Source organism: Chaetodon trifascialis, chromosome 21 (assembly GCF_039877785.1).
Source record: "Chaetodon trifascialis isolate fChaTrf1 chromosome 21, fChaTrf1.hap1, whole genome shotgun sequence".
Taxonomy (NCBI): domain Eukaryota; kingdom Metazoa; phylum Chordata; class Actinopteri; order Chaetodontiformes; family Chaetodontidae; genus Chaetodon; species Chaetodon trifascialis.
The window spans coordinates 9871208-9898643 of record NC_092076.1 but is presented as its reverse complement, the minus strand read 5'-3'; the positions used below and the strand labels follow the sequence as shown (position 1 = coordinate 9898643).

Sequence of the window (27436 nt, the reverse complement as noted above, 5' to 3'; positions counted from 1 at the left end):
AATTAGAACAAAGGCATTCAAATATCTAACCAGCAAAAATGAGAAGGCTGAATTGTTCTGATTAAAATCACTTCTTAAAATGCAAAATGCATCCTGTGTAATTCTTAGGCAACCCTGTTCTCAACTTAGGTCTGGAATAGTAATTTTGCATTTTTGTTATTATTACCCCAAATCCCAAAATAATGGATTAACTGGGTATAAAGAATAGTGCCAACACAACGCAAGGTCGAGTTCATGTTTTCCTCCTTTTATGTTTCACTTTGGCAAGGTGGCATCAGGCTGTTTTCACTGTAAAGCTAACTTGCAGCAGCTTTGCATCATCTGTGCAACACAAGCCAGCCTCTGTACAGTGTGTTGTTGATACAATGCCCATACAAGTTAGGAAACATTCTGTTGAAAGCAGCCAAGGATTTTCAGCGATGGGAAACCATTTTTCCGACTGATTTTTGCAAGGGAAATGTTTTCCTTTAAAGTGAAGACGAAAAGATTTTTGCGGCATGAGACGATGCTGCTGCAGAAAAAAAAGTGGTTTGATAAAACTGCTGTACTGTAGGTAAGCAGATGTTTTTTTGTGTACATGAAGAATGAAAATGAGCACCCACATTATGCGACGCTGCATATCACAATCGCACGTTTGCTGTATTGCATGCTACGACTGAAGCATGCACAGCTTCTTAACGCCTGAATGTAATGGCCGTTTGCTGTGTGTCACCAAAACACAACACAATGCTGCAGGTGGTGGCCAGAGCTGAGGTGAAGCATCACTCCAACTAACACATTCTACAATGCCCTCCAACTGTAGCTAACTGCATGCTTTTGGTTTACTGAGCACATGCCAGACTGATACTGCTGAGCCCTCACATCAAAGTCAAAACCTGCCTCACTGAACAGCTCCAGTATTTTCAAACTACAACCTGCAAGGAATAATTGCATTGAAAAATGCAGAGGGAACATTGCTCGGGCCTGGGCGTATTATCAATAAGGGCTGAGCTGAGTGAAGGGCATCCATGCAGAATGATCAATTACAACAGAGCTATTTCCATAAGATATTATCAGAGGCCATGAGGTCCTATTTTGTCCTCAGCTTTGGGACTTTAAGTGGCAAGCGCCGCTTCACTGAATCACTCACATGCCCTCCTGTCATTCAAACACCTCGCATACAGAGCTGACCAATGTATTACTCTTTGTGCCACCGTTTAACCTCCCAATGGAGCTGTTTTTTAACATTCAAAATGAGACATGCTGAACACACATTTGATATTTTGCTGAACTGCCTTTAACTTAATTAATAATTACTGTGATTTACCTTTGTACTGCCAGTCTAAGCAGATTATATCAAAAGTGTGTGGCCCAAAAAAAGTTAAAACGCCGCGAGCAAATCCTGTTCAATTTCTGACTTAAAGGTCCGGTGCGCAGGATTTAGTGGCATCTAGCTGTGAGGTTGCAGATTGCAACCATCTGATCACCCTCCCCTTGCAAAAGTGCTCTCTAGAGACACTCTCTATGTTTACATGCAGTCAAGTAACCCTTTCATAACCGGAATATCAGCAATAACCCGGTTGCGCACGGCCATGTAAACACCAATAACTCTTTTGAAAAACCGGAATATGAGCATATTCCGGTTTTTAAAAACCCGAATATGACCCCTGGGTTACTCCTTTTCTAACCCGAATATTTGGTCATGTATACGCCTATCGAAATATCCCCATCGAACGGAACATTAATTTGTGTTCTGCGCATGTTCTATTCACAAGGAATCTTGGTCTTTTGAGTGCGGGTAGCATGGATATGGATGGCACACCATGAATGAAGAAAGTGAGACAGAATAGTGTCAAGTACTGGTGGTGGGTCAGTACCAGCACCAAAGCGCAAACAAAGGTGACTGCTACCGGCCCCCAGCTGTTCATTATCTGCAGTGCTGCTTTTGTTGTTGTTGTTGTTTTTGGATTCAGGAAGAAGAAGCTGAAATGACGCGCATTGCGTCATGACGTTCTCCATGTGTCGACAGGTTGCCCTTGCGTCGCTTTTTTGATCGGGATATCCCAATTGATTACAATTACCATGTATACAGGAATAACCCTGTTTGCTCACGCATGTAAACAGGTTATTCTGAATGTTTCAGAAACCGGAATATCGACCATAACCCGAATACTGACTGCATGCAAACGTAGTCAGTTTCTTTTGTCTGTTCTGCACTACTGTAGACACATGGCAGACCATTAAACACTGATGAAAACATGCTACAGTAAATCCTTCACACTGGACCTTTAACATTTTAGTCATAACTAAGCGCACTTGTGGCTGTGTGTGTAATGATTGATATTCAACCCACAACCATCAGCATGCACCATTATACATGCAGGTAGCCATATCCTCAATGGTACTGTCAATCAGTGGCAGGTCTATGCTGTATCTGCACATCCAAAGTGTCCCAACAGTCTGCCACAGGTTCTTTTTGTCTCTTCGCGTACTAAGACTGCATTATGCACTGGGCAACAGTTCGTGTTGGATCACAAGAACATGTGCCATCTCTTCCAGTGTTAATTCAATTTAAGGTGCCGTACAGTACATCCGCCCATGGCGATTCTCTACCTCTGGCACAAGGACATCCTCTCCCCTTGGGGAAGCTTTAGTGCTGGTTTTATTCCAGGCCCACCATCACAAAACCGTCTGAGTGCTATGGCGCTGAACACGAGAATGCAAAAACAGGTGATATTATTAGGTATGACGGCCAGGTCTGCTACACCTGCTGATAATGTATTCCTCCACCTTTGGCTTTTTTATGTTTTCATATATGCATTCCACTTTGGCTCACTGAGCCTGACATCTCAGAGCCGAAGAAAAGCATGTCATCGTCTTCGTCTCTCCTTTGCTATCAGAAGTGCACGTCGACATCATGTTTCTCCTCCTCCTGAAGGCAGATTAGATGCCAATCTGCATCTACTCGGGGCAACACTGAGATTTACAAGACTTCATGATTTGCTCTGTGTGTGGCAACTGATGCTTAATACTTCAAATCAGAGCACTTCTTTATTTTTAGATGTTGATGAATTAAACATACGCTGGATGGCACTGCTTTTAAACAGAAACTTGGCTCATATTGTACCTGTGGAGGAGACTTTGTGAACAAACTAAATATTTGTTTTGTTGAAGTACTTCAAGTCATTTGAGAAGCTCTTCTATGCGACTGTATACTCCAATCTCTGCATTTGCATCTTCATATAATGACTACTGTCCAAAATTGAAGTCTAATTCTAGTACATTTGGTATTTGCCTGTGCCACTGAATCAAGTAAGCTCTCTTCAGAAAAAAATAAAGTTTTGGTTTGATCTCTAAGTAATTTTACTGCTGTTTTGCATTAATTAAAGAAGGAAATATAGACGGATTAGGCACTGAAGAAATGTCTTGGCATACAAGTCCTTGATCAAGGATGGTGTAATTCCTAATTCAATCTATATCTATACAGAGTTAATTCTTTATGTGATTGGACCTTCAATTGCCATGATCCCCAACTGCCATACAATAAGTCCTTTGAATTTGACATTTATTGAACTTAGTGTATAAGAAGCTACAGCACCAATGTGGAAGTAGGTCTTAAACTCACATTTGCATGTTTATTTTGGGAGCCTTATTAGCATTGGCAAACATGAACATCCGGCAGAGGGGAGGGAGAAAGGAGGCGGAGAGCAAAGGAAATGTTTCATAACAAAATAAATTGATTCCCAAGTTCAAAACTGTGTTCTCATCCAACGATTCAAGTGTTCAAAGATTGTTCTGACATCTTCACTTGTCTAATGCTGGAGAACATCCAACCATCTATTATGCTCTTTGCACAGTGGCCTAGAGGAAGGAATGACGTTAAAGGAGGCAGCGATCTTTAAAGCTTCACTTTTCTGGACCTTAGATCTGACTGAAGAGGTCAGCAGTTACTGTCATGAGGATGCTGATCCCGCATTGCTTTGAGGGATGATTGATCAACAGCTTCCTAAACCTGGGTGCCTTATATTTCTTCAACTAACAACTTTTTCCTTTTTTAGTTATGTCCAGAAATGTGGATGGACAATATGTGGGGTTATCACCACACACAGCATCTCTGACAGGCAGAAGAACAGAGGATAACACTGTGTATAGCGCAGTATGAATACAGTAATGGCAAAGCAGCAACTCTGCTGTGACTCACAGACTTCAGCTCCTTGTTTTGGTTTGTCAGCCCATATGGTTGAATCCCCAAAAAATAAAACCGTGGGTTGCCATTTTCAGCAAACAACCTCACACAAGCTGACTATACGCTACCTGCTCAGCATGGAATGGCGAAGATCTGAAGTAAACAAAGGAGAGGAGAGTTAAACATTTAGCGAGCCAAAAGGACAAGGACTCTCAGGAGGAACTGAGGAGTTGGTGGACCAACCAAGAGACAAAGGATGAGTGAATCATTGACTTAAATTCAACACAACAATGTCATCAGAACTAGATAATAGCTGATCAGTCTCCCGAATCTCTTGAAACTCTTATTTGGATCTTAGCTTGTGGAAATTAAGAATCAGATTTTTATCTACAACTTCAACTGTTTCAACTGCTGTTAGTTTGATTTGGGGATTTTCTGCCCCCTGGTGGTTAAAAATTCTTTTATGCAGCTTTAATGTGGACTGCAGCTTCAGTTTTGCTGCGTTCTTATCAAAATGATTTTGTGATTACTGTCCTTTTAAAGTGCATCTTGAAAATCACAAGCAAACCTGGAGTTCCCTCTAGTAGCAGTGATTTTTCGCAACATCATCATTGCAGTGATTTTTGAGTAAAATGATCATATTTTTCTGACTTAGTGCCTGGACTCCTCTCGAGCGGAAAAAAAACAACCTTTCAATAAAAGTATTCACAAACCTGTAATCATTCTTTCACACAACGGGCACTCAGCTGAAGAGAAATTGGCAGAGAGTGCCTCTAAGTTTGGCCCTCGAGTCTTTCCTGAGTTCTACAGTATATGCAGTCATTCAACTGTCACTAATTATAGCCCACAGGGTAGTTGCTACAAGTCTTCAGGGTTTCTTGAAGCCACTGTCTCACGTGCGAGATGTTCCGAAAGGTTGTGTCACCGCCGTAATATGGCATGAAATACTGAGTCTCGCTCTTATCGTTTGCTGTCTTCACTCAAACACTTGATTTTGTGCCATGCAAAATGATTTTCAGTTTCAATTCAGTTTTCATAGCTGGTTGCAACTAAAATAAAAGTTTCTTTAAACCAAAAATTCCAAGATTTTGCATATTTAAAAATACATCTAAGTTACCTGGTTAATCATCTGTGATTAATAACATATCGTATGTCCTTTAATGACCAAAAAAAGCTGCATGCATCATTCCCTGACGTTTTTTCAAACTTTCTTTTGCTTAACATTTACTTTTCTAAGAAGCTTGACTCATTCATGCATCATTTATAATGCATAACTTTTTTTTAGATGAAGATTTATGCCCTTTAATTCCAGGTAGGTGTACTAATGAGCTGTTTTTCAATTCAGCACCATTCAGCACAACTCTTCCCTCGGAGAAAATTTCTTATCATGTATTTTTAAAGTGATGTATTTTTAAAGTGATATATCAGAGTGATTGCAGAGTTGAAGTGGATAGTGCATCAGGCCATGAGGAGGAACAGACATGCAGGAACACACAAAGAAAAGAGTGGAGCTGAACATCGAAGCGACGGCTCCTGCTGATTAATGGTACATGCATGCACATAAATCTGCAATGCACATACAATCACGTGCACATTAGGAATGTGCTTTGGAAAGTGCTTTCCAAGCATAATGTTTGGGGCTCTTGCTTTACAACTCTGTTTTCAAAAATGTTGGGATGCTGTGTAAAATATGAATAGAAACAGAATACAATCATTTACAAACCAACTGTGTTTACGTGCAGCAGTTCATATTCTTTGTCCAGTCAACAAAGTGGTGAACCTCGCTCTATCCTTGCTTATGAGCGACTGAGCCTTTTGAGGATGCCCCTTTCAGACCCAAACATGATACTATCACCTGCTACCAATGTACCCGTTTACCTGTGGGATGTTCCAAACAGGTGTCTTTGGAGCATTCATCAACTTTCCCAGTTTTTAGTTGATGTTTGTTTGAGTTCCAGATAAATCTTTGCTTGTTCTCTATCACAAATAGAAAGAAACATAATAGGTGGGAGGACAGTAGAACACTATAAGCTTCCTAATGCAGACAAATAGGTTGTCAAAAGCATTAGAAAGCATTAGATCCATTGCTTCAATAAATGTAGTTTAGGGAGTTGATAACATTTAGTTGCTGCATGCCTGGCACATTATGAGCTGCATCAAAGTCTGCAAAGGGTATTTTTTTGCAGGAGTTGCCTCTATTTATTCTGTTGGGAGTGAGTGAGTGCCTGGGCGGAACAAAGGAAAAAATAAAAAGGAAAGAAACTGCCAAAAAAAAAAACAGTTGCTTTTAAGTAAGATCAAAGAATGACCCTGCAAGAGCTCCTTCTTCTGCACCTACCATTAACATGCATCTCATAGCAAAGGTTTCATATGAGACAACATTTATGCCGAGGTTAACACATGAGGAAAAGGCTGTTTTATCACTATCAGAAATTTTGTCCACACTAAAGGCACCGGTCGCATTTGCTCCGCATGTGCTTCCTGGTTGGATCTGCACAGAAGCAATTCTTTCCATTAGTTTGTTAGTTTGATTGTGTGTATCAGAGAATCAGCTGCATATAATGCAGCCAAAGCATCTCTGATCCCTCGGTTTAGTGGTTTGAGTGATTATAGACCTTTCGTGCATTTGCAAAACGATTTTCCCGTGTTTCATTGCTTGAAGAACACACTGTCAGGCCGGCTTGAATGAAAATGACCCCAAGGTTAGTGATTGGAGGGGAAGGGCGAGGAGAGGAAACGTCAATGCTGAGAAAGAAACCGAATGCCCAACACACACATACACACACGCACACAAATCCCATTACACTCACCTGCAGTGTCTGTGAACTCCAGCCACGGTTTCAATGATGGAGCACTCTCCCTCATTCAGACAAAAGGCCAGGTCCTTGTCTTCCACACACGGCTTGAAGACCTCTGAACGTAGACTAGGAAGCGTGGGGGGCACTGCTGTAGACAGAGAAACACAGATTCAGTTACTACTGAACATAAAGAGCATGAAAGAGGCGTAGTTTCTCTCATTCTTTCAAGTTCGCATTTTAAATCACAGCATTTTTCTTTTAACGTCTTTGATGTGCGACTGCTCACGGAAGGCCGTTACGCTTCTAAAAGCACAGTTCTTCTTCTGCTGTGATTTATTTCTTGCACTGAAATGACCAGTCTGTTCAGACTGGAAGAGGAGAATTTATAATTTGTTGATTTCTGAAACCCAGGATAGCCCTAGGAACAACTTTCGTCATTAGGCTACTGACTGAGTGAAATTAGCATTTTCGGTTTGAGCGTTTCTGACTTTGACCTGATGCAACAGAGGCAGCAAAATGGTGTAACGCATGTTATTGACTGCAATAACGTGCTTTGGCATTATTATTGTTGTCAGGATAGAGCTGCTTTTGGTGTTTTGGTTGCATTTGTTGCTTTTATTAAACATATGTACTGCATTTCTGGAGTCTGTTTTGCTGTTTGTTTCAAATGAAGTAGTTTAACCACTATTCCTTAGTGGCTTTCCTAGCCTGCTGCTTTGGTAAACACAGACAAATATTACAGAGGTAACGAAGTGAGATGATGTTATATTGCACTACGCAAAGACAAAAAACAGAGAGAGACGGGCCTGGTGATGTAGCTTTAATTCTCCTCTTTTAGCCTGACCCTGAGCCGCTCTCACATAACGAGCATGGCTGCCATGTACAAGCACTGCAATGCAGGGTTCTCCACCCCATGAAATATGCACAGCTGTCAGGCATGTGGTGGCAGCCACATATAAATATTGTCTGCTAGCATGTGCAGCCACACGCTAGTGTATGCAGATAGTCTGTCAAATTCATTCATGCACAAGTGCACACATGTTGGCACCCACACACACACATAAACACACAGGTATACAATAACACTCAGAATCTCTTTCACTCCATCATGTAGTCAAGCATTGAAAATTGGATTGACTGGTATTACGCTCGATACCTTGCCAATACAATTGGATTACACATCTGATTCTGCTTTCATCCAGTTATATTATACACACAGACACACACACCGTATTTGTCTAATTGTCACCCTGTGCCTATTTCTATCATCCTTTTTCATAAGTCTGCCACGTCTTTGTTGCCCAATCGGCTTTGCGTGCCACACTTCCGCCAGTCTAACGGCATCTTTTTCAGCCGAGGCTCGAGTGACCAATCGTGCCGAGGAATGAAAACTTGGTAATCTGTTTGTTGTGCCCCAGTGTCCAGTTCAATCTATGTTTTGTTTATGGCCATTGATTGATAAATCCGGGGCTCTTGATGTAAGGCCCCAGAGATGATGAGAGATCAGAGCGAACACAAAAAGAGATATGTGGCGCTCCCGGGGCCAACCGTGACTCCACTCTGTCAGAGCAAAAATTTTGGAAGATTTCAGTTAAACCACTTACTGCAGTGGCTCATATAATACTGTCAGATGCATTTGGGTCTCTTTCTTTGACTTTTGAATTTATAAAGGGGGATGTATTTAAAAGGACTAAAGGTAATACATTCACATTCTGTATCTGTTGCACGTCTCTCTTTTTGATTGCTACTTACAATCATTTTGGGATCAGATCAATGTGGCACGTATGAAAGTAGGTCTCAAACTCAATCTGACTCATTCACTCTCTGGGCTTTAAAAGACACCAGATTACATCTTGTATTATTAATTCCACAAATTCCCAAAGTGGATTGCTCAAAAGGTTATCTATTCCAAGATGTAACTTTAACAACAGAAAATAGAGCAAACGTCCCTGGGGTACGCACATCCGCAGCGATAATTGTCATGTCGCTTAAAGCGCCTCGTTTCTTTTATTCAGACAGCAGCAGTGACCACATGTGAAGAACAGAACGTTTGATATACAAAGACAAGTCGTGCTACGTGAGGTCAGCGGTTTCAGTTTAAACACATGAGGCAGAGCTTTTCTGACAAAGGAGGCAATTGATTTTGTGCTGCGAGCCTAACCATTGATATATTTACATTAGAAAAGCCAAGGTCATGCAGATACTAAACACCCTTTTAGTACCTGCATTGCAAGAAATCTTATCTGTGCTGCAAAAACTTTTAGTTTTTCACCTGTCACCTTATCTTATTTCAAAGAACCAGTGAAGAAGGCCCTCTCTCATCCATTATTATGATATTATTTTCTGTAAAAAAAAACAAAAAAAAACTGGCTGCATCATTTCATTTGTCACATGTTGTTGACAGAGCAGAGCAGCAGGATATGAGCTAAGTAAGGTCACCGTGGTGGCAATGACACAGCACTTTGGGAATCGATGATGATGTATGATGTCTCCATATATTTTTTTTTTTTTTTCATGAGGGACAAAGCTCCCACAAAACTCCAAAGCACATCATAGCACTACCCTCTGTATATTGGCTATTTTCTTCCAGACGGTAAATGCACCAGTTTCACAGCCAGATGGAGGCAGGCTGACATGAGTGCCTTAAATTAAACATATTATGACACTTTAAATGCGCACAGGATTTCTAGAATAGCTGATGTTTGAAACTTCCTGTGGTTTTTAATATTGCACCAATGCAGGAACCCAATAAATCATCTGAACCTGGAAAACTTGTGAAAGTAAAGCACACATTTCAGCACGTTCCCCATTTCCTTAAAACAGAATAAAAAGCCTCTCGGTCTCTCATCTGTCATTCTACAAAATAAAGGCGCTGCTATTCTTCACCAGGTGCAAGGCCTACAAACAAACAGCCGCTACTGATTGCCTCTCAAAAAATCTGCAAAAAACCTCTTAAGTCTTAAAGGATTACCTCCACTCTTTTAGCCCTGTTGGCCACATCAAGGAACAAGTCATCTTCAGATGTGTTTGGCCTTGAGCAATACAGGCTGTCAATTTCATCTGGGTTCCCTGTTCATCACTGTGACAGGCAAGAAATGGTAAAAAAAAAAAAAAAATCTGCAGCACAGCAAGCACAACTCGGGCACTTTTGAACAAGCACCTGTCAAGCGGGATCTTGTTGAAACGCTACGTTCTTTAAATACCGCCCCTGTCAGAAATAGAGCAAGTTAATAAAGCAATTGCTCAGTTTCCTGAATGTAACAGAGCAGAATGGGGATAATGTGCGTTAGCATGCTTTGATTCGATACTCTGTGTTTTGTCATTTCTTGACTACCAAGGGACTGACCCTGAATAGATCTGTGTAAACTCTGCAGCTAATCCAAGCAGTCAAACATATATAACAACAATAATAACATATATTCAATAGCACAATGACAGATTTTTGCACTTTTTTTATATATATATATCAAACCAGCACTGAAAACAGTTCAGACTTTTTAAACCAAATTCATCTTCATCTTCATTACTGAGGTAATAGCTGATAAATGAAATGTCCCTTGCTTTTGGTCGTTAGTAATATGTCGTGTCAGAACTAATTATGACAAACATACAAGTTGCCTTTAGGTTAATTTATCAACACTTTTAACGAAGCCTTCCTCAAAATTAAACTCTCTCCACGCAAGCGTCTGGCAAACTCGATGCAACTCAGACTGTTAGGTAGCTGTAAAAGAAAAAAAAACATGGTGGAAAATGTGCTAATAAATGGCAGCTGCAGTGGGAGCGTGATTCATCCTGGACTCTTTGAAATCACTTCCACGTCTCTCGCTCTCCCTCTTGCACAAAGGCAATCCAGATTGCTGATTCCCATGGTAACTTTCAAGGAATCTACTGGCTGGGGATCACAGATTCAGACGATGCTTGAGAGATCAGAGTTATCTGAGAGGAATACCGAGGCTACTGCTTCTTCTCAGTCGCTGCTATTGATTCGCTTTCAATCAATATCTTCAGAGAGACAGCTTAAAACAAAACATAGGATTTATTGCATTTGGAAATGTAACTTCATTTCTAATGGGGGGAAACGTCTCATAAAGGTTACAAAATCAAGCTGAATGAATGCTGACATTATTATCATTGAGGAAGGCGTGACACAGTTTTTAAATGGTAAAAAAAGGAAGTCACAGTATCTTCTCTGTGAAAGCATTCACATTGGGCCAATCAAAGCGCCCTAAAAGTGGGCCAGTCTCTGCAGCCAGATGTCACGCAGCACGCTGCAGCATGGCTCTGAGGTATGTTGTGGTAAACACCGAGAGGTGTTCAGTGTTTGCCTGCTGCTACATACAAACTTTGATCATTTGGTAGGATACAAACTCATCTTTAAACATACAGTATTTATACCATTTTAACAAGACTTGGATCCATAAAACAAGCACGCACTCACTCACACACACACACACACACACACACACACACACACACACACACACACACACACACACACACACACCTTGAACGCAGTTTTTCAGACAGGTGGGACTGTTATATCATCACTTCTCTGTGACCTATAATTATCTTAAATGGAATAAATGGTGAATGCTCCATTTGTTGTGGTTTGCTACTGTTATTGTCAGTGGCAAATGTCACCTCAATTTCACAGACCCACTTTCACTTTTTAGCTCCAATGCTTGATTACTTTCGACTGGTGTGGTGCAGCAGCGCTTGTCCTGCAGTTCTTTGCAGCCCGGACAAAATCAAATTGTAATTCTTACATTATGCTTTCATGAAGTTGGAAAAGAATTGTCCTATTGAAGCCTGCATGTCCTGCTCAAACTCTGCACACATGCACATGATGCACTCAGCTGAATGCATGCAGACACTCTCGTATTGTAGACGGAGCATTCCTGGCACAGACAACACAGGAGACAATTCCATTTACAACTGTAGCATTTTCCTTCTATGGCTTCCTTCTAATGTGCTCATTAGTGTTCTTGTGCTGAGCCTCATCCCCCAGGAGACTGTGGTCGGGAGAGAACTGCCTGTGTTTACTGCAGCACACATCAAAGAGGGCCTTACTACGTAAAGGCAAAGTCCTAAGAGGGCCGGCTGATTGCTTACCCATCATGCACCGCTGCCTTTTGGACAGAACCATATTCAGGTTAATATACAGCGCTGTGGATATGGACAACACATCGGCCCTGACACTGCTGTCACAATGGTTTGGAAATGCCTTTTGGATTTTTGTCTTCACTGAAACAGCACTCTAATGACTAAAGGAGGATCAGAGAAACTGTTTTAATCACTAGAATCCTTATTAAAAACGAATACATCGTTCCTTTCCCAAACGTGAATACAATAGCAGCTACTGAACTTTCTTGTATTCAGTCATAAACTTGAGGTCTGTACAAAATAAAGAGACCCAACTACATAAATCGAACTGAAACTTTCACAGATTCCTTTAGGTCAAAGTTAAATCACGTAGGACAATATGGAGATCATCAGTTTTGTGAGGTCTTTTTTTTAAAACCATTTAATGTTGCGTGGCTCCATTACACTGTATATGACACCACCAAAAGCAGAAACTGTATCTTGAAAAAAGGTGGCTAATTGAGATGACTTTTGGCTTCTTTTTCGTGTTTCATGCATATCATGTTTCCTTATGTAAATAAACCGCTGTCAAAATCAATTTTTGGTTTGGATTTCAAGCGCCATGAGACACTAAGCTAGCAGTTTTTGGTCGATGGTTGATTCAGGTGAGAGTAATTTATTTTGACTATGGGACAACACATGGCAGAACATGCTATATACATAAGCCCATAAGCTTCACATAAACGTGAATAGCATATGTGAATATATGAACTGACAAAATTCAATTGAGCAACAGAGCGTAATTAGAGAACCTCCAAAGGTTTAGCTGTGGGTAAAATATACAACAGAGGAAAGAAGAAATGTAAAGACTTCTTGTGGCCTTGAATTTCCAATATGTATGGACATACGCCCGTCAATACTGTGTGTACAAACAGTGCATGGCTCAGGAGGTAGAGCGGGTCGTCCACTAATGGGAAGGTCAGAGGTTCAATCTGTGGCGACTCTGATCTATACGCCAAGGATACCGATTGCTCCCAATGCTCTGTGCTTGAGTGTGTGTGAGTGGTATTGCTTCTGCGACCAGTGTGTGTGAATGTATGGAATGCAATGCCACAAATAATTTCTCAGCCTGCAGGTGTATATTTTATGCATGTGTGAAAAGGTCCATATGAATGGGTGACTGCTGACTCGTGTTACAAAGCGCTTTGAGTGGTCGGAAAGACTAGAAAGGAAGAAACTCATAAATGGAGCCTATGTAAATGCAGTTCATTTGCCATTTACCATTAGACACACACACTGTATGCATGATCATCAAGACAACAAGCCTTGGGAGACCTCCTGTCCCTGATGTGACACAAACAAATAGTAGCTGATCTGTGGGACAGTTGGTTACGGGTGGCAGTCGCTGCCTGTAAGCGGGGTTAAAGAGCACACGGCCTTGGTCGCCGTGACAGCCCAGTGATGAGCATTTGGTGGGACATTTGTCACAGGTGCTGTCAGTCTAATCCAACTGGTGGTGGCCTTAAAGCGCCAAGCTGTGACATGCATACTGTGCATTAATGGTCTGATTACATGTTCAAACAAAGACATCCATAGCAGACATTTACTCCCCATCTACTGGTTTTTGCAGAGGTTTTTAAATGCTTCGCAAATGAAGTCAAAGATATGGTTTTAAACTCCCTTTTTTATTACAGGGTACGTTCAGGAGTTCAAAGTGTTGATTTTCTTCTTGGTTGCCGAGACACCTTTGAGTCTACTCATTATCTGATGGCATCATCATTAGGTGAACTAAGGCAGGTTTTGAGTGTGTTCACAGCGACAGGCCCAAAGCAGCAGGTTAATAAAGTAGAGCCCTGAAGACATCAAACATGCGTTGAACCTGGAGGGAACAATTCACCCCCTAATGAAAAGTTTTAATTATCTACATTATCTCCTGACCCCGTGTCAGCTGAATCTTGATTAAAGTTTGGACGACCACCGTACACACAACAAGTAAGGCCCCGCGGTTCCAAACCCCCTGCTTCTCCCAAACCGGCTCCAAACAGATCATAAAGTGACCTTGAAATTTCTCTCCACAACCCACGCAACATAGTGCAAGTGTTTTGCAGCCAAGAGACTGCACAGCGAGTCCAAAAACCGCCTGTGCTGCGCTCTACCAGAAGGCTCAGCTTGCTTGTTGTGCACTATACCTCAGTTGGAGGTGTCTGCTCTGTCAGAGAAAACCTGCATATCCGATAGAATAGGCTGTACAAACATCAGGGGAGCTGGGACTCACATAGGAGGGAGTATGTAATGTGGGTGGAACTGTTTCCTTAAGGAAAGCAGTGAAATTCAGCGTGCCAGTCTTGTGCAAAGGGAGGAAAAGAGCTGAAAGCTTTTATTTTCTTCTCACCAGAGCTTTAGGAAAGTGACACTGGGCTTGAGCATACGTTATTCATGAATTTGATTTACTTTATTACTCTTATTGTATAGATGTGAGGAATGCTATGCTGTTTGATAGACCTTGGACCTAAAGCTGTTGAAGCTACTGAAGTCGTACTACAAAAGTACCCTTAAGACAATACAAGGAACACAGAGGGATGGGTGAAATTGACTGAAGTTCTCTGAAATTAACGTGACTCATGTTGTCAGGTTATTATCAGTACCGAGAGCTGTGTTTTTCTGAAGGTGCCTTGAGGGCCTTTGAAGATAATTTGCCTCCTCAGTTGCACATTTCTCTGACTCAGCGGCGGTAACGAAGCCACAATGCCAGCAGACTTCAAATGCGGATCATAACAGAGCTGCTGTGACAAGAGGCAGCACTGACTCCCCTTCCTTTGACCTCCTGCAGCAGTCCCTTGGCCATTGGGGTCAAAATGTAATCTGTCAAATGTCCCTGACTTCCTGTTTCAGACGGGAATCAGTAATGATGTTTGTAGGAGCGCTCAAAGACAGAACAATATTGTTAGGGGTAATTTCTCCTGCGCTAATTTGTCTTCACAACCCATATGCAGCAATATAGAACAAGACAGATAATTTATCCTGATTCATTGATTGTAATTTGTAGTGTAATTATCGTAATATGCCACCAGGAGGGACAGAATGATGCTACTGCTTATGATCTCAGAAATGGTGAAACTTGCTGTATGCGGCGCCTATTATTCCAAATGTGGGGTTTTTATTTTTGCCATATTTCTTTGAGTTTGTGACAGATTTTATGTTTTTGGACGACTTTGTCATTGGAGATGATGTATGCCGCAGCAGTGCGCGTTGCACATTAGCTAAACCAGTTTGATGTAAATGCCAGTGTGGCCGCTAACATACACTCATTCACTCCTGCAGAGAATCTCATAAAAGCTGTTAAGAATGGGATGAGTGCCTCTACCTCATATTCAACAGTGGGTGATGTACCTTAATGCCATTATCTCCATTACTTGCAGAGCAAATCACGGAGAATAGCCAGCAACTGAAGAAATAAGTTTGAATCCATCAAATGCATGTTTAATGAGCGAGGTCGCTTAAGTGCGCTTGCAACGGCAATGACATTAAATTTAGATTTGGGTTTCAGGACAGGACAGGCAAAAAAGATGGGACCCAAATTAAAGCCTGCTGAAGTTTTGCTGAAATATATATACCTGTGCTGGTGCTCGAGGAAGGTCTCAGTAATTAATGATTCATCACTGTTTACAAATGGGACACCACGAAAGAGGCTGTGAAACTAAAGAAAAACACACGGCAAACACACACACACCCGCCAGTTTATGGCACAGAAGCAGTGAAGAGCACTGCAGTGTGTGATGAGTTTAGACATTCTGACATGTTAATATGGAAAGAAAACATCTGCATTACCTGGTTGTGATTATTTATGAGACCGAATCAGGAGGATACAGCCCTAAAATGCAACCTATTCCAGATTCACAGACAACAATTCATAATCAACTTCATTATCCAGTAAATAACACAACATAATTAGTTTTAGTTATTCCCACAAAATATTGATTTAAAGATGTGACGATGTGCGATCTGTAATCGGTGGGTGTATAATGTGTGTACGCGCACAGCATGTGTCCATCAAAACATTTTATGCATTTGCATGAAAAGTCTTTTGTTCCTTAATTACAATTTATTAACAACGCTAACAAACCATTTATCAAACGTGGCATATTTGGCTTGCCTGTTAATGTGCATCTAACCACGCTGCTGATAGCACACTTGGTCCTGTCTTGGCAGTGCCTGTCTCCATCTGCCGTTTTTTTTTTTTTTTTTTTTTAAATTTAAGACTATATTTAAAGAGATGGCATAAAAATTTAATCCTGGGAGTTCAAGAGGATTATGCCTTGCCAGCAGAAACTGGCAGAGAGACTGAGGTGCAGTCGGACGGGTACCTAATTGTGTCTTCATTTACTTACTGTAACATCTTCACTGACATGACGGTTGAGGCTTTTTAAAAAAAAAAAAAAAAGCTGATTTCCCCATGCCGATGAGTTGAGATGCAGTGTTATCAGTGCTATGATCGCGGCACAGTTGTGTTAAAATACTCTGCTGGTAAGAAAAACCCAGCTTTTTTTATTTTCCTTCCATGGGTATTCACCATGCTCCCTCTTTATGCCTGACAAACATATTTGAATTGGAAATGACTTGAAATACTGTTTTATGCAGCGCTCGTCTCTTGATGCGGTTTTACACATGCAAAGAGATGAAATAAGAATCAACAGAGGAGAAAAAAAAAAGGAGGGAAGGAAAATTTGGGAAGCCTGGTTTGCCTCAACCATACTGTGTAAATCGATAAGGACTGAGAAGTCGGTTTGATCACATTATTGATGCTGTTGTTTTTCCCTTTCTGTCTCTCTCTTGTTGGCTAATCCAACAAGATGCAGGCAATTATTCACACCTGAGAGGACAACAGGAGAGGAAGGACGGTGTGCAAAGCGTGAGAAGCATTCAAGATCTTCATCCCCCTCCCTCGTCTGCCTCGCCGCCATGCTCCACTGTGCCCCCGTCTACCTCGGCGTCTTCCTCACGAGAGCAGCTGCAGGTTGCAGAAATGCAGCATCCCCATCGCAGAGGGAACGGGAGCAAGAGGGGAGTTGTGATTCACCTACGCGGACCGGAGAGTGGCTTCCTGTCAGCGCAGTTGATTAAAATTCCTGGGACCAAGAATGCAGGGTGTGATGTACGACGAGCAGGTGGTGTGGGTTTAATATGCATGAGCGGACGGCTCCTGCATCTGCAGATTGGCATTCACTGAGCTTTCCTGTCCGCTCCCCTGGCAGCTCTCCTGGCATATGGAGCTACTGAGGGCATACATGAGCATAGCAAGGGGGCTGGTCTGAGCACCCACTGATACAATTCAGTCTTTTTGTGACTCCTGTGATCAGTGGGATGGCAGCTAGTTCCTTTTTGGTGGGTTTGGTTTGCTCAAAGTAACCAAGATGAAGGTAGGGGAGGGCATTTTTCTGCTGTATATTTTATTGATTTTATACAAACAGCAGGAAACATCAAAAGGGAGGAGGATTAGAGGAGCCGGTGTAAAAATTGACTGAGATGGGGTTTAGGACTTAGGCTTACTGGAGGGAAGATGTGATTAGCCCCTACGCCATCTCAACGGATGATTCTATTGATATGAAAAAGCAAGCACAGTCCTACTCCAGATTTTGAAGGAGGGAAATGTGAGCTTAGCCAGCGCTGCCATGCACTGTATTTGACACATAAACTGTGACTTGGAAAGGTTTAGCTGTGCAAGTATTTCAGGCAGCTGTGTAGAGTTAGATTCGCAGGGTTCCATGTTTGTGTGGGCGCATTGCAAAGTTGTATTTTTCAGTTTTCTTTGCCCGAGCCTGTTTGTTATTTTGGTGATTTGATGTGTGCTGCAGTGGGAGGAGAGGCGCAGTAGGTGGTGTGTCACCGGCAATCCAGCGGCGCACAGTAATTTTGATGTCAAGTTTGTCCACATTTCGCCCTGTCGGCCGCCCGACTGCAGGTCAACAAGGCACTAGACGAGCCACACCCGTGTTCCCTTATATTTTCAATACATCAACCGGCGGAGGTGCACTCTGACAGACCTCTCCAGAAACACACAAACCGCTATTATTCATGTCTGCTTTTCTGTTATACTTTTGTTACACATTCTTCAACCAGCAGACACTTCTAATGGTGCAGTCAAGCTAAATAAATTATGATTATGGCAATAACACGGGCCCAGTAGCACTTTTCGATGGGATCACTGCTCCAAGGGGAACAATAAACACGAGCGCGAAAGCACTCCATGAGAGTTACACAATGATATTAAGACAATGAAGAAATTTACTTTAGTTTAATTTATCATTTTAGACACATGACTGTTTTGTTTTTGCCTTGATGTGTGCATAGGGATGAAAACCAGAGTGATCAACTGCACTTCTTTGTTTCACCGCTGACAAATATCTTAATCTGTATTTTCCTTGCAGTCAGCTTCAAAGAGCTTCAAACGCCTTCTGTATCTCGAAAACCAGACCAATTTACCAAAGCTTTCAAGCAGTGACTAAAGCAACTGTGGAACTTAAAAATCACATTTCAAGTTTTCTAGCTACTACATTCAAAAGTGGAATTATGTTCAGTGGCGAATGCTACGTAGCTGTCATCTTAGGGCAGAAACACCTGGTAAGTCACAAAGCAGAGGTGCTGAGTTTCCCTTTAGCTGCTGAGCTAAAGTTAACTCATGTTATAGTTTGACAGAACAAGAGGACAAGCTGCTGCTGAGTCCCGCATGTGATCCTGATTAAAGTGACTCAGATATTGATGTGTTCTTCTTAACAGTACAACTGAGCGATTCAGGCTATTATTTGCAACCTGCCAGCTTTAGCTGTCGGTCAGTATTTGACTGCTATCTGGCTGCAACGCACCGGATTATGAGGTGGATTATGAGGACAGGGGAGGTTGACTCAAACTCTCTTGTCACTTCCATAACAGCAAGCAAGCTATGTGAGATCCTTCCCTTTGGGTTGATGGACTGTCTTTTCAGCCATCTGTTGGTGGCAAGTGTTTTTCATCTGCACCCTCTGATATGAGTGATGTGTGTGCCAGAGCATGATTACGCATGAAAGATCCGCTGCAGTCTTGTGCAGCCAGCTCCAGGGTTTTGCAGCCACACGAACCTCAGGCGTCCCTTGCAGAATGTGAAGCAGTCATTAGTGAGTGAGTTTCCCATGTTAATCTATGCTCTGCTTCATGGGTGTTTACTGCACCGGAGCATACGGCTAATCACGGTAACATGCAAAGCAATATTTTCAAAAGACTGAAAAAGAGCGACATATATACAGACAAAAGACAAACAATTAGCGCTACACTAATCTGAGCCAGGCATATGGAATAAAGTATAGCAAATGGATCTGTTTAGCTTGATAATTGAGTCTATATTAAGTACACCTGCAATGAGTCATTTGGAGACAAATCTCTAAGCACGATGAATGTACTAATTGGATTACATTAATGATAACTAGCTTGGAAAAACTCACCAGGGGACAACAGTTAATCCCAATTATAAATCCCACTGACGTGCGTCTCGTGGACAAAGCAAAGCCCCTGATGAGTTTTGCTTTCGCTTAAACAAGGCAGATTTCCCCCGTCGCCCCATCCCGCTCAATACAGCCATCCATATCTTGGAGGTGGCTCCCCCTCTTCACCCGAACACACAAAAACAGCCACTGCGAATTCCCCGTGGACTTATCACCCCAAAACTCTGCGAAAATAAACACAGGTAGAAACACACAGCTACACACACACACCCCCGCACATGCCTGCTGCTCTCAATGGAGCAGTGGGAACAGGATTACATGCCTTTCAGACTGCTCACTCCCAGCAGAAAGACACAGCTCTGATCCAACCGTGGTCACACATACAGGAGCAGGGAGAAGGTTGTGGGTCGGGCTCTCAGGAACGGGCATGCCATCGGTGTTACTTAGCAAGACGGAGAACTGATAATGTGACCATTTTAAACAGGCTGAGCCCATAAAGATTAAGTGGGAGGGTTAGCATTAAGGTAACGTCGCGAGTTGTGTTAGCACATATGGACCTACGGGCTTTACCCTGAGGCAGCGCTGCCAAACACATACAACGTGACGCATAGAAATGCCCGGGCTGGCACTGATAATGCAACGGGACTGGCGGCGTTGGCCCCGTCGCAGGATCAGTGAAATCCTGTTTAGCCACCCCCTGGCCTTCAGGGAGTGTCTGCCATCTAATTCCAGCCAAATCATGGCCTGTTTAACACCTCACCACCTGCTATGTTCATCTGCATGAGTGTGTGAGGGAGAGAAAGAGAGAACTGTGTGTGTTCAGCGCCGAGCAGAGCAACGCGCGATGACCGTAGGTATATTTTGACCACAGGAGTGACCTCATCCTCTAAGATGAAGCACTGCTGCAGGGAGACACCCATGGGCTCAATGTAGTCAGCTTCTCCCACATTTATTACTTTTCTCTCCTTAATTTCTCCATGCAGTTCATATTGAGCAGTGATAAGAATGCAGACTGTTAATTGGATGGTTTTAGCATGGCCAACACAGGGATTTGAATTTAATGCAAATCATCAGCACGAGTGCATGACGTGATTAATGGCGATGATTTCACCTGCCGCACAGAAGCTATTAAACACCCTGTAAAACATATTGCCCCCCCCTCAAATATTCGCCTCCATTCTCCTCTATGGCCTCCATCAGAGGACGCATGAAAACATTAAACCTGACGGACAAAAACGCTGTGCTGTGAATGATGGTTGTGTTTTCAGAAAGTGGTTCTCTCCGGTGCATAGCATTCCCTAACAGACATATTAATCAAAGAAGTTTCGCTCCGAGCCATTTGGGGATGAACGCGATGCAGCCATTCCTCCACACATCAACTTCGCCTCTGCTCGAGGTGTCACACTCAATGAACGCCACAGGCAAATGCATTTTACTGACTGGGTGTCTGTCTCCAAATTACTGCAAAATACTTTCTCCCGAGGAATCAAAAGTAGAGAATTCTGGCTCGGTGGACGGTGCGAAATGCTGTGATTTCTCTACTTTTTTTTTTTTTTTTGCTTTGTTTTGTGTGTTTGTTTGTCTGTTTGTTTTTGTGTCGCTGTTGAATTTGGCACATTAGCAGCAGAAGATAGTGCAGGTTGCTCAAAGCTGAGAACAGAAAACTCCCAAGCTGAAGCGCAAGATAAAGCGCTTTGAATAGCAAACAAACAGGGCTTTGGCGGAGAGTGGCAGGGGATGAATGAATGCAGGGGATGACGGAGAACTGCAGCTCCTAACGTTCGCAGTCACCTTAAACTCTGACCACGGGAAAGGAAAAAAGCTTCAGAATAGTGAAACCAAGCTATATGCCGCCTTCATGTTGAGATTCAAGCACTTCCTTTCACACAAGAAGCATCTATAAAAGCATTTTGACATCGCATCCTGTGACATGTTGCCATACTACCTTCATTGTGCTGAAAGAGCCATAGCAACAAGTAAATTACAGTGTAATCACTATTATTTTATGGACTAGATGCAACCAATGCAAATACTTAATGCTCAACAGAGCAGGTTGCATCTGTGGCTTCAACCATACTGCTATAAAATAAAAGTGAAATGTGCTGAGGCCAGATGTTACGAGCACAAACACCATTAAGATGCAAAAAAGAAAACAAACCCAACTTTTGGTTCATCACTACAAAAGACTAGATTAATTAGACCTGAGCTTATTATGTTGATATTACCACATTATTGAGGTTAATGCTCAGGCTGAAAATGGCAATCTCGCATCGTCACTGTTGACAAATGGGAATGCGGCAGAGCTTAAGAAATGACAAATTGTGCGGCACACCTTAATCCAGTTTACCACAACAGCAGCTGATGTAACTGCTCTCAGTGCACTACGAAGTGGCAGCTCACTGATCTTTCCTTTGTGCCTGCGGACCCAAAACAACCATTGTCATGGAAAAAAGACCGTTTCAAGAATAAAGCTTCCAGTAAATAAGCTGTCAAGGCTGATGCTGATTTTGGTTAATGGTTAATGTGGCCTTTTTGACGTGACAGGATGACTGCTCTGCTGTGACACCCCAAACCAGCCCGCAGTCTTCACTCTCGTCAGACGGGCGGGTATTTTAGTCAAAATTGGGAACTTCTGTCAGAACCTCGGCTTGTCATGTTTACCATTTTCATTTCAGGAGAAGGAAAGGTCAAGTACTGACTGTGCCATGTTCAGATTATGGGTGCGGGTGTACATGGGCGGGGACCAACAACCTGCAATCACTTTCAAAGATGCCATTGATGTTTTATTTACTGGATCGCTGCTGGTGATGGGTGGGGAGGATAAAACTGAGTGTAGAAAACAGTAGAATTCATAAATCTTGTGCGAGTAAAAATAGGGGGACTGTACGTTGACGCTGTGTGAGATGCATTTGTGGGCAGATCAGTGTAACAAAAGAGGATTGCAGAAACACATTTCAGCGGCATGCCTTCTCCAGGCTCTTAAAAATCAGTTAACAAGTGTTTGTGGATATCGATCCTCATACTTCAGTTGTCCGACTCTTGATTGGGTAGCTTTTTTCAGTAGCATTGGAGAGCTTGACATTTGTAGCGTATAGAGTAGAGTGGACAGGGTTTACATTTAGTGAGCAGGCAGGGGATTAGTGTCTCGCTTTGATAGGACAAATGTCCGCTGATGGACACGTCGGCTGTTGCGGCGCTTGAATTGGCAATCCTGTGGGACACTTGCCAATAAATGATAAAAAGATTGCTTCGGGAAGTTGAAATGTCACTGTTGCTTGGTTGCTTTTGCTCACTGTGATCCTTGAGTGATTACAAATCATATATTTTTTGAAGGGCGGCACGGTGATGCAAGGAGGTGGTGCACGTGCCTCACAGCAAGAAGGTCGCAGGTTCGATTCCCGGGTTGGGCCTTTCTGTGTGAAGTTTGCATGTTCTTCCCGTGCATGCGTGGGCTCTCTCCGGGTACTCCAGCTTCCTCCCACAGACCAAAAACATGCTCATTAGGTTGATTGGTGACTCTAAAATTGGCATATACTCAATTGAAAACAGCACAAAAACAATATATTTATCTCATCAGCTTCATTGATTTTTGTAAACATCTGCTTATTCTGAATTTGATGGCAGCAACACGTTTCAAAGAAGTTGGAATAGGAGCAACACCCCTATGATGGTTTTTCCTGCTCAAAGCCATTGGTCAGGGTTATTCTGACAGAACAAAAAAAAAAAATCACTGCATTCATCTGATGCGGTCTGTCGCTCTATAAGATATCCTCTTAGTGCCAACCAATGCTGCCAACCATGACAGCTAAGCATAAGTAAGACAGAGGAGCTAGTAGAAGATTTCTAACAAAGCCACTGACACCTGTCACCACAAAGCATGGGAAAGGGGTGATGGTAACCATAAATAACAAACTGGTCAGACGGACCGGACTGATAACATGGAAGCATTATAAGACAGAGGCCAGAGAAGAATGTTCTGCTTGAGAAGCCAAGGCCTTTCAGTGAGTATGCAATGCCTGAGTCTGTCAATCATTGCTAGCACCTTGCTCTTTGCAGCCGGAATTGGGATGTTGTGAGAAACTGCAGGCCGTAGGAGCGAGTGCCAATCGGTGGAAAAAGGCTCGACATACTGTAGGTGGGATTACTGATCGGCAACAACAACAAAAAAAAAGATGGGTATAAGTGAGATTAATGTTGTGAAAAAGAGTATAGCTGTGTTGGAGCAGTAACAAGATTAAACACAACAACATATTAGGTGCTCGTTTGTGTTGACAGCAATCAGACTGTGGAATGGTTCCAACCCAAACAGCCCCAGACTCGGCCAATTAACAGGGCGCTGAGGCAGGGTGCTTTCACTGCCCTTATGAACTATTCAGGGTATTTTTCTTCTGACTCCATATTTGTCGGCACGGCATCTGCTGGCACAAAACTCAAAGGTCTCGTCTGGAGTATTTCTCTTTTATTTGCCACATTTTGATTTCATGCTTATTTTGTCTTACTTATTCGCACACTGTCATGGCACGGACCCTTTCGCTCCGCGCCGTCTCACTATGAACTGAGACAACTGAACACAACTGAGACAATGACATTTTTATCATTCTTGATTGAAATTATAATAACCGTCACATCAAGACCCCCACTCTGTACATCATTATTCTCACTCTAATTAAAATCATCTTCAGAGTGATCATTAACGGCATAGAAGAATTAAACTCTTTTTCTTCAAATTATTATTAAGTCCTGCTTGAAATGCAGAAAATGAGTGTAAAAAAAATGTTTGCAGTAAACATTAGCGAAATGTTTCTGTCCTTTACTACATTACCTCACACACCAGCCTGTGCTTGGTCCATGCAAGAGAGCTAATAAAAGACTGTGAGGGTGTGACATGATGAGCCCTGCAGCAGACACTGTAAATGACATCATGTTCGACTTATAAAGTGTGTGGCTGACCAATCAGGGCCAGCAAAAATGCCACCATGCATGAATGCAAACACATCATCCTTATTAGATTACGAAATAATTAAAGACCTTCAACCCGGACACCAAACATATGCCTGACAGGACTTCAGCGCATGGTGTGGCAGAAATGTCAGCATGGCTGGCGCACACAGAAACACAAAGTTGAACACAGTTGTCAATCATCCGCCTGTGCACTCCCTGCTAGCTAGCATCTTCTCATGGTGTGAAGGAGGCTCAGACGGTGATGAACACAAACAGAACTGGTCTACAATTTTCTGCTTTTTGCACGTCTGCACTGTCAGATATATGACAAATGTATTATTAGCTGGTCGTCTGTGCTTTTGTTTATGTTTATGTGACAGATCCTGTTGCTAGATGCCTCTGGGATGAAAAAAATCATTAGCTTCATCGACTCTAAACCCCATATCTCATCCTTAGCCTTTGCCTTTGTCTAAATTTACCCTTTATGATCCAATAATTCTCATTTTCATTACCTTTACTAGCCTACATTTAAACTAGCCATATGTTTAACTATTTAGCCGCTACAGACACTAAATGATTCTTTAACAAGCTTATAGTCTGCATTTTGTGCCTAGAAAGTGTCTCTTTGAGGCAACATTCACAGCATGCATCCTGATGCTTTGCATTAGTTTGACCACCAACTGGTTAGGCAATAAACAGGGCTAATGTATGTAAACTGCTCAGCTCACAGGAAGGTGCAGCAGCGGCTGTGAATCAACGGAACGCAGTTTACATCTTGCTTACGGCTGTTGTTGTAATTCAACACATATCTGTCTGAGCTCCACGCAGTTTCTAAATCACAAAGAATACACCCTACAGTAAGGCTGTGTGCAGCTTTAAGTGAACCAGAACCTTGTGCATACACGCGCAGAGCAGCCTAGCCCTCTGCAGCCATCAATTCACAGCAGTGAAGCCGACTGCAGCCTGCCCCTCTCTCTCTTCCCCTGTACCAGAATTAATTTCTCCCCAGAGCTGATAGGCTACGCTCTACTGCAGCCAATCCATATAATTAGGCCGTCAGCAATGTAAACCCCTGGCTCAGACATCCAGTCCGTTTCAATATTAGGTGCAGACATGACAATGGCTTCATCAAATGTGAGTTTTCCTGCATTAATTTGATAAATTGTTGTTTCTTAACTCTCTATGTGGCTTATCACTACACACGACGGGCTAATGTTTTCGTTCTGTCACACTAGTTCCTCTCTCTGGGCTAAGGGGAATTATTCTCTTCTTCTACTGCACAGAATGCTCGATGTGTCCTGTCTTCCTTTGGGTTTTACGATGCATTTACTTTCTCATTACTAATGAATCACTTGCAAGTGCTTTAATGGCCATTTAATATTGGCAGATGTGGAAACCAAGGTGTACGCCCCTCGCCACTTCCCCCCCTCCCCTTCCTCAGCCCGGTTATGTAAGTATTTTTCCTCCTTGAGCCAATTATGTATGGTTTTGACGGCTGATCTAACTCCATATGGCGACAGCACTGTTAATCGCTGCCTCCCAGAGAAGTGCTGCGTGACAGCCTGCGTGTCAAAATCACCATCAAAACGGTGAGGCGTGGAGAGGAGCGGGCTGGGTGGTGAACAGAGTGTGTGTGTGTGTTTTTTTTGGGGGGGGGAGGTGGGGGGGGGGCAGGCAGTGAGGAGAAAGGAAAAATTAGCCAGAGAAAACAAAGTCAATGAGGCATGAAGGAGGCTTCCCTCTCCTGTGTTTGGGAGAGGTAGTCGTGCCTCCTTATTCACTGTTACCGCCACCACTCCAGGGGGAAGGACAGAAAACGACAGCCTCGGGGGGGTCTGTGTTTGGGGGTGCTGCTGGTGGATGAACAGTCAGGCTGTAACAGGATTCCACATGTTTACTTTGTCTGGCCGTGGTTGTTGACGGAGGCAACACTTGACAGCACAGGCCTCCAATCCTCTGCCCGTGTGTTGAAGCAGACATTAACTTGTAGACCGCATTTGCATTTCCCCCCGTCAGACTGGATCTCCTTGGATTGAAACAGACCTTTGGGACGGGGTGTCAAGAGGGCATGTTCTACACAACACTACAATATCAAGGTTCGAAGCTATTACAATCACAATGGCTTGCTTTGTGCATTGACTGATTACCACTGGGGGAGAGGGAAATAGGCTGCATCAGCCTGAATCCCCTTGTTACACATATTTACTTGTAGAAATTTATGATAATAGCTACATGATCCTTGGCGGACAAAAGACACAAACACATGCATTTGCTGTCAAAGAGATATCCCGTTTTAAAAGCAACACAATGCTTAGTCAAAATTAACATTCATCTGCAGACAGAAAATAGAAAAATCATTTCCAGTCAATTGTAGCCGCTTCGAGAGGACACAATACAGACCTGATTTGTTTATGTGAAATATCATGAAGATATAACTTATGCTGCCTTTTTGGCTATTCCTGTTTCCTAAAGAAACAGTAACCGTATAGTAAATGCTGTATTCAGTGAAAACAGCAGACATAGTTTGAGGACACCACCGTTCAAATACCACCATCCTCCCCGACTCCCAAAAAAACTTTCAAAATAATGCCAATACCCTCCTCATCATGACGGTGCCACTTTCCTATCATTAACATTATTACACAAGCCGATGTATAATAAGCTCAATAGGAAGCAGATTGGCTGCTTGCTGCCTCCTTTACGAGCGACGTGTCGCAGGATGAGCCGCTGATTTGGACAGGGTTCCCCACGTATACAAAAGCACGATGGTAATTTATCTTCCCTCCGATCATCATTACTGTTTTGATAAGTGTAACCTTTGGAGGCAGGAGGGAAAAACACAAGCTTAATTATATCACTGGCACAGCAGGGTTACATTGCTGTTCCGCTTTTAAAAATTACAGGTAATTAAGGGGAGAAATAATTTTAAAATAATGCTTTTTTTTTTCCTCCCTCCTCCTTCTGCGTGTCAATATTGA

The 27436-nt window shown here is 42.6% G+C and overlaps 1 protein-coding gene across 1 annotated transcript in view; it reads right to left on the bottom strand.

Annotated features, from left to right (window-relative positions):
• nrg3b (neuregulin 3b) overlaps positions 1–27436 on the bottom strand; it is a 183285-nt gene that overhangs the window by 84727 nt on the left and 71122 nt on the right. Inside the window, exon 2 of the mRNA XM_070991423.1 lies at positions 6976–7111. Within this exon, the coding sequence (XP_070847524.1) occupies positions 6976–7111 (136 nt within the window). The remainder of the gene's footprint in view (positions 1–6975; positions 7112–27436) is intronic.